Source organism: Dermacentor silvarum, chromosome 5 (genome assembly GCF_013339745.2).
Source record: "Dermacentor silvarum isolate Dsil-2018 chromosome 5, BIME_Dsil_1.4, whole genome shotgun sequence".
In the NCBI taxonomy this organism is placed as follows: Eukaryota; Metazoa; Arthropoda; class Arachnida; order Ixodida; family Ixodidae; genus Dermacentor; species Dermacentor silvarum.
In genome coordinates this window covers 171054024-171068342 of record NC_051158.1, presented here as the reverse complement: position 1 = coordinate 171068342, position 14319 = coordinate 171054024, and the positions used below count along the sequence as shown (strand labels likewise).

General features: G+C 49.2%; 1 protein-coding gene across 1 annotated transcript in view; it reads right to left on the bottom strand.

Annotated features, from left to right (window-relative positions):
• The window catches only part of LOC119453901 (nucleolar protein 12), a 29712-nt gene extending 15719 nt beyond the window's left edge, over nt 1-13993 (bottom strand). Inside the window, exons 1-2 of the mRNA XM_037715949.2 lie at nt 13824-13993; nt 11345-11450 (exon numbers count right to left, since the gene is read on the bottom strand). Coding sequence (XP_037571877.1) covers nt 11345-11450; nt 13824-13891 — 174 coding nt within the window. The 5' untranslated portion in view covers nt 13892-13993. The remainder of the gene's footprint in view (nt 1-11344; nt 11451-13823) is intronic.
• Between the last annotated feature and the right edge of the window lie 326 nt (nt 13994-14319).

Genomic DNA, 14319 nt, shown 5'->3' with positions numbered 1-14319 from the left:
CAGCTGGTCCACCGTGGTGCAGGCCACAGGTCTTGCACTAGAACATTAAACCCCATCAATCTGAAACAGACACACATACTGCAGTGGCCATGGCCATTCTGCTACCAAGCACAGGATAGCCCGTTCAAATCCACACTGCTGCAGTTGCAGCTATTCCAATAGGAGCAGAATGGAAGAACGCTAATGTACTTAAATTTAGGTAGACATTAAGGATTCACAGGTCGTTATAATTAATTTGAAGCTTATATCACAGTCTGTGTCCTGTTCTGGGACACTAAACAGATCTACCGAATACACCGAATACAGTCACAATGGCGAATCATCAGTGTACAAAAACCCGACGAGATAACGAGTACACAGTGCTGCCCAAATCTCATCAAATCACCCCTTCCTTAAAATTTAATGAATATAAAAAGCACATTTTAAAAATTGTTTTCCATGACAACCACTGCACCAGCTATGAGGAGGTTTGTTGTATTTAGGAGAAAAAGTTGAAACTTACTTAATATAGGAAGATTCTTTTTATTTAGGTTATCAGAATTTAAAAAAAAAGAATGTTAAAGAAATTCAGTTTACAGCATTGTAACTCCTCAATAAACAATGGTATCACAATTCAGCATACAGAGACATTTAAAGCAGGCTAAATTCGTTATTGCACACCACCCTCGAATGTACCACTACGTTATGAGTAGGACTTTTTCAATACCCTCGTAAACATTATAGCTTTGATGTAAGCTCTAAATTTGTGCATCACAGTTCTCCACTTGAGATGCTCTAACAAACAGATGCAGTTTACAACACCTGTTTTTGGTGTGTAGTTGGAAATTTGTGAACTTGGTGGTTCTATTTTAATTTTTTTTTACAGACCGATTTTCAACCACTCTTGCAAAAAAATAGAGGTCCTAAAAGAAAATTCTGCTTTCTGCAGTCACTAAAATTTATCAGTGTTGATTTAATTATTTCACGATTCACATTCGCCCTGCAGGGTATTGTTCCAAAGGTTTTTGTTTTTTTTCCAAACATAAATACATATACACAGGCATATACTGAGCGTGTTATTTTAACATTAACAGAATTTTTATAAATCACCTGTGGCATACAGCAGAAACCTACTAATTGAACTAGATTACTCGAAACGGCCTACATTACACACACCATGAATGAATATGTATAATGGAATAATTTCACAAGGCACATCCAGTTGAAATGAATGGTGCAACTAGCACCAGCTTTGAGATAAGTGCACACAAACTTGGGGTAAAAATGCACTGTTGCTCCATTTACTTTTTTAACTAAATTCCGGTTTATGCATTGAAGCTAGAAAATTACTGGGACACTAATGCATTTAGTCGTAAACTATGCCAATGCATATCTCGAATCTGGTGTCCTCCTCAGAATCCGCCTTTTTCATTTTCCTGTGCTGCCCTCTGCCGCATGCCACCCGAAACGTTTTGGTAGGGTGCCGGGGCTTTCGCCGGTTGATTTGTGAACCTGCGCCCTTGTTGAGTGCGTATCGGTTGTGCATTTCGTGAATCGTGAATAATTATTAATGGCTTCTGCGGGGCAGCATGTCGTTCCAAGCCATGTAGCACTCACCCACTATATACATGTAGGGTGAGCAGGCCTGAGTGTGCTGTTTTGCTTACAGTGCGGCCGATAAAGGCACGCTGAGTTCCCTCTGCCGGCGCGGCTGCTTTGGAGTTTGTTGTTGCCGACTCCTGCACTTGCACCTCGCTTTTCTTTCAATTCTTTTTGCATATTATTTAGACATTTTGCATAAATAAGAAGTTTTTGACCGCGCAGCCTTCCGCGTCAGATTTAGCAAAGCGGTGCGCTTGTTTACATCGACATCTACAGCCACAGATCGTTGTTGCGTCAAACATTGGGAAAAGGTGCATCGCTGATATGAAAAAAAAAGTTGAAACGTCGAATAAAACATACATACCTGCTCATATGAGCCACGTTATTCCACCGTGAGACGAGTCAGTATGAGCGCCTGAGCTACTCAACGGCGACTGTGATCCAGTTACAAATATCGGCTGTTAATTTATTACTGCTTCTCGCTTTTCTTTAACTTCATCATCGCGTGTCATAAAGCATTATTAGAGAAAAATGTGCTCACATAAGCGCTCATTTAAAGGCCGTGTTGTTCTCCCGCAAGAACGCGGATGCCATCGCTGACACCGTTGGTATATAACTGAGCAAGACGGCTGCTTATAGTGCTGTACCGCATGTACCGTACGTCTCTTGTTTCGCGTTTGACGCAGAGATAAACAGTATATCTCAGGAATTAAGAAATGCGTGATCATACCAACACGTACAAACCGACCCATCTACGTTGCGAATACAAGCGGCAGCCTACGGGAATGGTGACCTACAGATGTTGGCACAGCCGTTGGGCACAGCGTTGTGTCGCCGCTTGCAGATTATTGTGTACGCGCCGTGCGAAGCGAAGAGTGGTTTATTTCAAATCGCTAAGGCCAGAACTGAACTATAAAAGCAGTTTCCTTCGTCCTAACTTGCTTACTTTTCAGTACAGGTCCGCCGGTATCGGGTGCACGAACTCGACGTAGCCAGGCCTAAGCTTCGCTGAAATCAACATTGGCTCAAACTTCATGTGCACGGCTTGAGAGGGTCGAAGCCTTGCGCATTTCTACCTTTCAACTTCGTAGGCATGTTTTGACTCACTTTGAGCGTGATTATTTATATATACCAACAAAGGCGTTGCGGCTATCGCGTTATCGGTTCGACGGCCTATCGCGCAGGTTTCAGTCGAACGATGGTATAGGCACGGTGATTTTTCTCGGTGCCGTCAACAAGAAAGCCCGTCGCAGTACCAAAGCCAGTTTTACGCTACGCACACTTTTAGTACTCCACTGACGTCGAGCTACCAGTGGAGTTTCAACGCGGTACACGGCACGAATTGTCAGTAGCGCGCGTCCGAGCGCTTTTTTTTTTTTTTTTTTTCGGGGGACGTTTCCCCCAGATGGGGCCGCACGGCAGCGCCGCGGGACCCTTCCAAAACGTTTCGCGACTAATCCGCCATGCGCAGTCGGGCCGTGAAAAAGGCGGATTTGCTTTATGTGCATATGACTTTAGAAGTTGCCAGCTGCAACTCGTAAATTACAATATTGACACGTACACATGTTTATCTTTCACCGGTAGCCGCTTTCAACATTGGCTGACAAATGTTAAACGTTATCGCTCGGCGCAGGACGCGCCTGCATTGGAAGCTTCTCGGACGTTATCAATGCTTCTATCCGTCGTCTGTGGTCACCGACGCCCATGTAATCTGATTGTATGAGCGACGCAAATTGTCTAGAACTTTCTGGAAGACACGCGGGCATCAGGGATTAATCTGGAACCTTCGATGACTCAGGTATAAAAGCCGACGCGTTTCGCCGCTGATCAGATTTTCGACGATCGCCGACTGTGTTCGCCGCTATCATTGTGCTTTGAGTGTAGCTTGCTTTTGTGGGCACAGGTTCGCCCAATAAACAACCAGTTTCGTCATACACAGTTTTGTGACTGTTTTCTCTACCGTCACTACTACGTGACATCTGGCGGAGGTGCTAGTTCGTTCATGCACCGAACGCCCCCGCAAAGCCGCGACCCAAGCCCGAAACCGGAGAACGAGACCAACGTCGCCAAGGACCAGCGAGCTAGCCGTAGGCAGCAAGGACTTGTGCCGGAGTTCGGACTTCTTCCCGAAAAGACCACTGCAATCAAGGCCAAGTCAACGACCAAAATGGCAGCCCCAGCGTCCCCCATCCTGCTGCAGCAACCTCGGGAGCCACCGACTTTTCGTGGATCATCGGCTGAAGACCCTGAAACCTGGCTGGAGACATACGAGAGGACCGCGACGTTCAACAAATGGAGCGACGACGACAAGCTGCGCCATGTGTATTTTTCATTAGATGATGCTGCTCGGACCTGGTTTGAGAACAGAGAGACCACCCTGGTGACGTGGGACCTATTTCGTGAGAACTTCATGAGGACTTTCACGAATGTCGTGCGAAAAGAAAGGGCCGAAGTTTTATTAGAAACCAGAGTGCAATTGCCGAACGAGAACATCGCAATCTTCACGGAGGAGATGACTCGCCTCTTCCGCCACGCCGACCCCGATATGTCAGAGGAAAAGAAAGTTCGGTTCTTGATGCCGGGCGTCAAAGAGCATCTATTCACTGGATTGATGCGCAACCCGCCCAAGACTGTGGCAGAATTTGTTTCGGAGGCCACAACCATCGAGAAGACCCTTGAAATGCGAGCCAGGCAATACAACCGCCGTGCACTGATAAAACTACGCCGAAGCTCAAGCTCTAGGCGCCGACGACCTGCACGAGACGATCAGAGCGGTTGTACGGGAAGAACTACAGAAATTATTCCCAAGATCGCATCCTCAGGTGACTTCAATCGCTGACATAGTTAAAGAAGAGGTTCAGCGATCACTAGAAGTGCCAGAAGTTCCGGTATCGCCTCAACCACAGCCGCAAGCGATGACCTACGCCGCCGTCGCCCGTCGTCAAGGCCCCCCTCCGCACTCGCGCCAGGGCCCCGTAACGCCGCAGTTCCGTCGTCCACCGCCGCCGCCGCCAGCACGCCCGCCCGTCGCCCAGCGCAGCTCCCAGCGGAAGACAGACATTTGGCGCGCCCCCGACCACCGCCCGCTCTGCTATCACTGCGGGGAAGCCGGCCATGTCTACCGCCGATGCCCATACCGCGAGATGGGCCTACGAGGGTTCGCCGTCAACGCGCCACGTCCACAGCTTGGCGAGCGACCACGTGACATCGCCGACTACCTTGCCGGAGCCCAGTGGCAACCACGACGGCCCTCACGATCGCCGTCACCAGGCCGCTACATCTCGCCGCATCGCCGCCTGTATGCCGGCCCAACCCGGGGCCGATCTCCCAGCCCATACCCGGGAAACTAAAAGCAGCAACCGATGGAGGTGCGGTTGCTGTACGACGCAATGCCGAAGATCCTCCGCCGCCGCCGCCGACGACGATTCGCGAATCATCACGACGAGATATCAGCACGCCGCCTAGCAACAGCCTTGACAGCACATCGCCGCCGAACGAAGACCTTCCGACGCGACGTAGCAGCAGCAGAGCAAGCCGACGCAGCCGTGATCCGACGCCACGAATTAACCGCAACGCCAGACGCCGGTCTACCGATCTAGACGTGCTCATCGATGGTCATAACGTCACCGCTCTCGTCGACACTGGCGCCGACTATTCAGTTTTCAGTGGCGCCTTCGCCGCCAAGTTAAAGAAGGTGCAGACGGCCTGGCAAGGACCCGATATACGGACAGCGGGAGGCCACCTAATAACGCCGACTGGAATCTGCACAGCGCGAGTCACGGTAAACAACCGCACTTACCCGGCGAGCTTCGTAATCCTGCAGCACTGCTCCAGAGACGTCATCCTAGGCATGGACTTTCTACACCAACATGGTGCAGTCATCGACTTAAGGTCCAAGTCGATAACGCTTTCAACACACAAAGCGATACCGCCGGATACATGCATCAGTTACCATGCCTTGAATGTGCTTGAAGAACAAGTCACCGTTCCGCCTCACTCCAGCGTAATGATTTCCGTCGGTACCGAAGTGCCTGCAGACATGGAGGGCGTCATCGAGGGCGATCATCACTTACTGCTCGACCGTGAAATTTGCGTCGCTAGAGGCATAGCTGAACTACGTGCAGGGAAAGAAACGGTGATGCTCACGAACTTCAGCCCCGAATACAAGCACATTAACAAAGGCACCACGGTTGCCTACATCGACGAAATAGTACAAGCCAGCAGTGCTTTCGCCTTCACGGATTCCAGTGCACCCGCAACGACGACTATAATACCTGAAGCAACTTTCAACGTTATCAGAACCTTCCCAGGCATAAGAAAGAACAACTAAAAGCTCTGCTCCTGCAATACAAGGATTGCTTCTCGTCGTCGTCAAAAGTTCGACAAACCCCTGTCGCCAAGCACCGAATCATAACCGACGAAAATGTCCGCCCACTGCGTCAGAGCCCGTACCGAGTTTCGGCACGCGAACGCGAGGCCATAAGGCAACAAGTCGACGAAATGCTACGCGACGACATCATCCAGCAGTCCAAGAGTCCATGGGCGTCCCCCGTGGTGTTAGTGAAGAAGAAGGATGGAACCCTACGTTTCTGCGTCGATTATCGTCGCCTCAACAAGGTCACGAAGAAGGACGTATACCCCCTTCCACGGATTGACGACGCCTTGGATCGACTATACAACGCAAAGTATTTTTGGTCGATGGACCTTAAAACCGGCTACTGGCAAATCGAAGTCGACAAGAGGGACCGGGAGAAGACGGCCTTTATAACACCAGACGGACTGTTCGAGTTCAAGGTCATGCCGTTTGGTCTTTGCTCGGCACCTGCGACTTTCCAACGCGTCATGGATACAGTACTGGCAGGCTTGAAGTGGCAGACTTGCCTCGTCTATTTGGACGACGTCGTTGTGTTTGCCTCAAGCTTCGAAGAACACCTGCGGCGCCTTGAAACAGTTCTTCAAGCAATCAAAACCTCCGGACTCACGTTAAAGCCAGAAAAGTGCCGCTTCGCATATGAGGAGCTCTTGTTTTTGGGCCACGTCATCAACAAGTCTGGAGTGCGCCCCGACCCTCAGAAAACTGCGGCCATCTCCAACTTTCCTCTGCCCGCTGACAAGAAGGCAGTGCGTAGATTTCTGGGACTGTGCGCCTATTACAGGCGCTTCGTCAAGGATTTTTCACGGATCGCCGAGCCACTGACGTACCTCACGAAGGCCGACGTCGAGTTCAAGTGGGAGATGCCGCAAATCGAAGCATTTGAAGAACTGAAGCGACGCCTACAATCGCCGCCCATCCTTACGCATTTCGACGAAAATGCCGATACCGAAGTCCACACCGACGCAAGCGGCGTAGGACTCGGCGCCGTGCTTGTGCAGAGGACTGATGGACTAGAAAGGGTTGTAAGTTACGCTAGCCGGTCGCTATCGAAGGCGGAAGCAAATTATTCCACAACAGAAAAGGAGTGCCTCGCCATCATCTGGGCTACATCAAAGTTTCGCCCCTACCTCTATGGCAGGCCCTTTAAAGTTGTGAGCGACCACCACGCCTTGTGTTGGCTAGCTAACTTGAAGGATCCTTCAGGTCGCCTCGCACGATGGAGTCTGAGACTTCAAGAATTCGACATCACCGTCGTTTACAAGTCTGGGCGAAAGCACTCTGACGCCGACTGCTTGTCTCGCGCCCCCGTCGAACCGCCGCCACAGGATGACCAGGATGACGACACTTTCTTGGGACCCATCAGTGCCGACGAATTCGCCGAACAGCGAGCCGACCCGGAACTAAGGAACCTTGTAGATTACCTGGAAGGCAAGACCGTCACTGTGCCGAAGGTGTTCAGGCGAGGATTGGCGTCGTTTTTCTTGCAAAACGACATTCTCCTAAAGAAGAACTTCTCGCCTCTCCGAGCCAACTACCTCCTCGTGGTACCCTCAGCATTGCGTCCAGAGGTTCTGCAAGCTCTCCATGACGACCCAACGGCTAGACACCTCGGTTTTTCCCGCACGCTCGCAAGGATACAAGAAAAATACTACTGGCCTCGCCTCTCTGCCGACGTCGCCCATTACGTAAGGACATGCCGAGACTGTCAGCGACGCAAAACACCGCCGACAAGGCCAGCCGGACTTCTACAGCCGATCGAGCCACCTCGCCGACCGTTCCAGCAGATTGGGATGGACTTACTGGGGCCTTTTCCGACGTCGACGTCCGGGAATAAATGGATCGTCGTAGCTACGGACTACCTCACCCGCTACGCCGAAACAAAAGCCTTGCCCAAAGGCAGTGCTGCCGAGGTAGCCCGATTCTTCGTTGAGAACATCCTCCTGCGTCACGGTGCCCCAGAAGTCCTCATCACCGACAGAGGTACTGCCTTTACGGCAGAACTAACTCAAGCCATCCTGCGATACAGCCACACAAGCCATCGCCGGACCACCGCCTACCACCCGCAGACGAATGGCCTCACCGAGCGCCTAAATAAGACCATCGCCGACATGCTGGCAATGTACGTCGACGTCGAACACAAGACGTGGGATGCCATCCTTCCGTACGTGACCTTCGCATACAACACGGCCGTGCAAGAAACGACGCACATGGCGCCGTTCAACCTGGTCTACGGAAGGAACCCGGCAACGACGCTTGACGCCATGCTACCGGACGTCACCGACGAAGAAAATCTCGACGTTGCCGCCTATTTGCAGCGTGCCGAAGAAGGTCGACAGCTCGCCCGCCTGCGCATCAAGAACCAGCAGAGGACCGACAGCCGACACTACAACCTTCGACGACGCTACGTCGAGTACCAGCCCGGTGACCGTGTTTGGGTCTGGACTCCGATACACCGACGAGGACTTAGCGAGAAGCTGTTACGTCGCTATTTCGGACCATATAAGATCACCCGACGTATTGGCGCACTGGACTATGAGGTCGTGCCAGACGGCATTTCGCAATCACAGCGGCGCCGGGCACGACCTGAAGTCATCCACGTGGTGCGTCTTAAGCCTTTCTACGCCCGCTGACAAACTTAGGTACTTTGTTACTTTGTTATTGTTTTTTGTTATTTTGTTTATTACACATGGTTTTGTTTTCGCTTTCGTGTTTGTTTGTAGCATCGGGACGATGCTTTTTAAGGGGAGGGTATTGACACGTACACATGTTTATCTTTCACCGGTAGCCGCTTTCAACATTGGCTGACAAATGTTAAACGTTATCGCTCGGCGCAGGACGCGCCTGCATTGGAAGCTTCTCGGACGTTATCAATGCTTCTATCCGTCGTCTGTGGTCACCGACGCCCATGTAATCTGATTGTATGAGCGACGCGAATTGTCTAGAACTTTCTGGAAGACACGCGGGCATCAGGGATTAATCTGGAACCTTCGATGACTCAGGTATAAAAGCCGACGCGTTTTGCCGCTGATCAGATTTTCTACGATCGCCGACTGTGTTCGCCGCTATCGTTGTGCTTTGAGTGTAGCTTGCTTTTGTGGGCACAGGTTCGCCCAATAAACAACCAGTTTCGTCATACACAGTTTTGTGACTGTTTTCTCTACCGTCACTACTACGTGACAATATGTGCTATAAAGTAATTAGTCTAAAAGTTCATTAACAAAACATTGTTAATTAGTCAAATATTCACTTCGATTTTTCGTGCAAATGTTGCCTGTCTCAGAGTAATCTTGCTCAAGAAGTAGAAATGAGCTATATGGCACGGTTGATTTAAAAAATTGTCGCAGTTTCACCTGAAAGGCGAAGCATCAATTGCGATAGCAAATTTGTAGAGAGCTATACGGAGTAATGATATTAGCTTTATCAGCTGTATAAACTTGGACATGCAGCAGCACCGGCAACACGCAGAACTGTTGTCGACGCCGTCGGCGTTTTGCCCGCGTTCGCTCAAAATGCGTGCGGCGTTGGTGACTGTTGCCGGAGCCTCTGATATAAATAGGCACTTGGTGCCGCAGCTAAACGTCGCCTCCCTTCCCTCCCCCTAGGAAAGAGACGCCTACATCTGCAGCCCTTAAGCGAGCACGGCGCAGAACGTGCGTTTGTTCTGCGCCGTGCGTTCACTCCCCGTGAAAGCGCGCGCCCCTTGCGCCCTTTCACTCGCACATACAGCGTTCGGCGCGCGGCGACGATTTCATCTCCATTGACGTCATACGGAACCTCACGGCGACGGCGACGGCAGAAATATGCTTTCGAGTGTCCATATAATTGCTATCGTAATAAAAAAATTAACAATAGAATAAATCCCCCCCCCCGCCTCGTTCGTGTGTGTGTGTGTGTGTCTGTCTGTATGTATGTATGTATGTATGTATGTATCTATGTATGTATGTATGTATGTATGTATGTATGTATGTATGTATGTATGTTGTACGATATTGATGGTGCAATGATGTGCAATAAGATAGATCGGGGAAAAAAAAAGTCATACATATCACGAGTTACCAAACAAGTTTTGTGGCACAAGATCCTCCCCCCCCCCCTCAACCTTCTTTTGTAAAAATGGAAGTTATGCAATTTTGCAACATATTTAACAAGAATATCATAGGCACTCATAAACACAAACCTATCAGCACCACTGTTCAGATCTACTGCACAAGTTAGCCTGTAATTTACAGAATGATGAAATTACAGGCCTATACTTCGCTGCAAGCAGAGGAGCATCTGTCGCCGACACAATATTGTAAGACGCACTGTGGGGAAAGCATCACGAGCTGCTGTAACAACTGCATTTGGCAGTTTCTTCCACTGGTGGACAGTACGGGGAGAGTCTGGGTTTGTTGGCCAACGTATGCGAAGGAAATTCTTCGATTTTTCCGCCGTTAGGCTGCCGTGATACGTAAGCCGGTGGTTTTAAACAGATGTTTGCCATGATGCAACAACCGTCACTCAAGTCAGTCGAGTGGTGGCCTAACGAGAGTGTTTCTGCATTTCCCGTGTATTTGAATACAGAAATTGGAGCCGACAGTGCGGTAAAGCTTTCACTTTAGACACCATCAACCAACACGCACTGTTGTCTTCCAGTACGACCTCTCACCAACAAGTACAGCTGACAATATTCCCCAAGTAATACCCAAAAATAAAACCCTTATGGGGCTTAGGTGCCAAAAGCACAAGGTGGTTATGAGGCATGCCAAAGTGGGGGGCCGTGAATTAATTCTGCCCACTCTTTAAAGGGAAACCAAAAACAAAAGTGACTTGAGCTGTGGTAATGAATCACCCTTCTAGCCCTACACTAATTTCAAGAAGGTGCTTGGTAAGCTAGAAAAGATGCAACAATCAAACCCAGGTGGCAACACTGCCTTGCAATTCCTGCACCAGCTCGCCACGGCATCACAGATTTCTGACGTCATCTGCGTGAGCCTAGTCATGTTGTTTCAGTAAAAATGGACTACATTGTGTTCTAAAAATGCGCCAAAGACTGAACTTGGCAAGTTTCGAGAACATTTACTGAACTATAATGGCCGAAATAAAAAGAAAAATACTCCACAATCTATGACACCACACTGACAGTGGCCCTGTGGTTTCCACATGAAATTTAAAAATAAAGCTTTCACTGCTTTTTCTGTTCTAATAATCAACCTATTACTGTAAAATCAATAAAAGTAGCATTCTTCAAGAATACTTTATCAACCTAAACTGATTCAGTCTCCCTTTAATGTGCACCCAATGCAGAAGCATTTTTCCACATTCTGTCCCCATGGGGCCAGGATCAAAACCCACGACCTTGACCCCAGCAGCGCAATGCCATAGCCACGGTAGTTGAGTGAGTTTCACCTCGGCCTTCAGGCGTCGCTTTTCTTCTTGGGCCTGCTGCTTGATTTTCTCCTGCGCCTTCTTTTGACGCTCTTTCTTGCGCTTTTGGAAGCCAGTCAAGAATTCACTGCAAAAGGGCAAGGGACAGTCAGCACCGACTATGCACATCACGAGGAAGTCGACAGACTGACCGGATTCAAGACAACTCTCTCACGATGCCCGTCTAAAGGTCAGGTAAGCTGTGATGTACAGGTGGCGGGGTACACACGTTGGCTCCTCTACACCTACTAACAGATAGTGCCACCTCTCTCATGTAGGTTGCAGTGTGTCTGTACTACGGAGACAGACCAAGGCCGGTATTTTGTAGCGATGCATTATGCTTTATTCTATACTAGGCTTATCATCCACCACTCACGGCGGGCTGATCTCGTTGATAACATGAGCGGACCGCCGCTCTGACCACTGACCAAGAGCGAAAAGCGCGAAAAGGCATTAGCATCCCCGGAAAGGCATCGTTACAAAATACCGGCCCAGGCGCCATTTGGGATTCCACAGAAGCAGATGGCCTTCTTGGGGTCACGGCATTTTTTTAAAACTTGACACGAGCAAACCCAATGCTCAAACACAGTCAACACATTACTGCAGAAGGTGCCACAACAGATCGAGCAGATCACGTGACGGCCAAGCAACATGTACAGTTTGCGATCTCTGCAGTGGCATATCTTGTCCCGCTACTTTACATTTCATATACTTACTATTACTTATCAACTGAAAATCTTACAGCCACCTCTTAAAGTTAAACTATAGTGCTGCCATTGTGATTATAAAACATGTGCTCAGATTTATCTAAAAAAAAAAAGCTGTGGAGGAAATTCGAAGTTTATGTGAAATAATGCTTACCTGTGCCCGATACAATCGCACACATTAACAATGATTCGTTGGATTTTATAAATTTATCGACTGCTATATATGATATCTTGCTATTTGAAATCCCGTGCTTATAGTGTTCTTAAAGAAATGTTGCATGGCTGTGCGTGTCTTTGATCATGTCTATTTAAGAGTATTTTTTTCTTTCTTTTCATAAAAATTTGTATGTATGCGTGATGCAAAGCGGGTCCAGTTGTGTTGTTATGAAGTGCCAACGCACTGCTACAACCATCAAGCGCACTCGACTTCGATTTTAAGCTTCGTGCTATTATACGCCAGAAAAGTTCGACGAAGACGGCAATGAAAAGCAAAACTGCTAAGGTAATGTACTGCGTACGACGACAGCTGTCACGGTCGAGCAATACCTGCGCTACTAGGGCAAACTTTCTCCAATACCGCTGTCACACGGCCACTTTCTATTCCGATCGAGCTTGATCAGGGGCCAAATTCTGAAACGTTCGCCCCCTAGGCGAAATTTCTTTTTTCGCTTTCAGGCGTGCGCGGATTGGCTGTTTTAGCAAAATTGGATGAGCTGATTGGGTGGTTGAGACCGACGTCATTCAATTTGCTCAACCAGCCAATCAGCGCGCATGCTGATTTCACCTAGGCGGACGTTTCAGAATACGGCCCCTGGATCGAAAATTTCGACCGCGATTAGCTCCCTTCCGTAGATTGAGCAAGGAAGTCAATCGCGACCAGAAATTCGATCGCGATCAAAGGAGATGCCGTGTGACACCCGTATACTCGGTGTTTCCAATCGGACGAGCATATCGTAAACTAAAAAAAATGTCACAGTTTCGCCCTAAGGGCGAAGCAATGAATGCGATAGCAACACAGCAATGTCATACGAAGTAAGGTGAGCGGCTTTGGTAGCAACAACACGCAGAACTGTTGTCGACGCCATCGGCGTTTTGCCCGCGTTAGCTCAAAATGCGTGCGGCGTTGGTGACTGTTGCTGGAGCCTCTGATATAAATAGGCACTTGGTGCCGCAGCTAAACGTCGCCTCCCTTCCCTCCCCCTCCCCCACGGCCTCTCGCGCGTCCGAAGAAGGCGCGTTTGCTCTACATATATGGTGATTGTAAAGGAGAAAAGAGACGCCTACTTCTGCAGCCCTTAAGCGAGCACGGCGCAGAACGCGCGTTTGTTCTCCGCCGTGCGTTCACTCCCCGTGAAAGACGCGCCCCTCGCGCCCTTTCACTCGCACATACAGCGTTCGGCGCGCGGCGACGATTTCATCTCCAAATGACGTCATACGGAACCTCACGGCGACGGCGACGGCGACGCCGACGGCAGAAATCTGCTTTTGAGTGTCCATATAATTGCTATCGCAATAAAACGTAGCGGACGTATTGACAGCTTCACATAATGCTGCAAGCAGGTTCACGTCGGAGGCAACAGAACAAGGTCGCAAACCGGGAACATGTTGTACCAAGGAGAGCGATCGCTACGTCCTATGTTTGGCGCAGAGATGACAGCAAACATTTCAACGCGAACACGTGCGTAGTCTCTGCAATGCAGTGGCAACATTTCGTGAAACTTTTCGCCAGGTCATGGGATGTGGTTTGCACTCACCGGCGCTCTCGTTCATCGAAAACTAAATGAATCTTCTTCGGTGGATTCTTGGACCGCTTTTTCCTCATGGTTTAAATGTAGCTATCCCCACACTTTGACAACAAAATCACAACTCGCACCACACGGCCCAACGCAGGCGCCTTCAGAAACTGTTGGTAAATGCTAGACAAATAGTGGGATTTGACAATAGGGTTATTACCGTTATTACCATCTCGATGTTGTTCTCGACTGGTTTATTACGAGTGCACAAATGTAAATAATTTAATTCAGAATTATAAATATAGTGTTACCAATAAAAAGTGGTACCATCTTGTCTGCCCGAATGGGCCGAATCGATAAAAAGAAATTCCGCGTTGGTCGTCGTGTTTTTACCTTGATGTGGAGTAGTGACTAGCGCCACTGGTAATCGTCTGCTCGTGACCAAGGAGGTTTAAATAAACCTGCTGGAGCGGAGGTCGCCTATACCCATGCCTATACCTACCAATGGGCGGCGGTG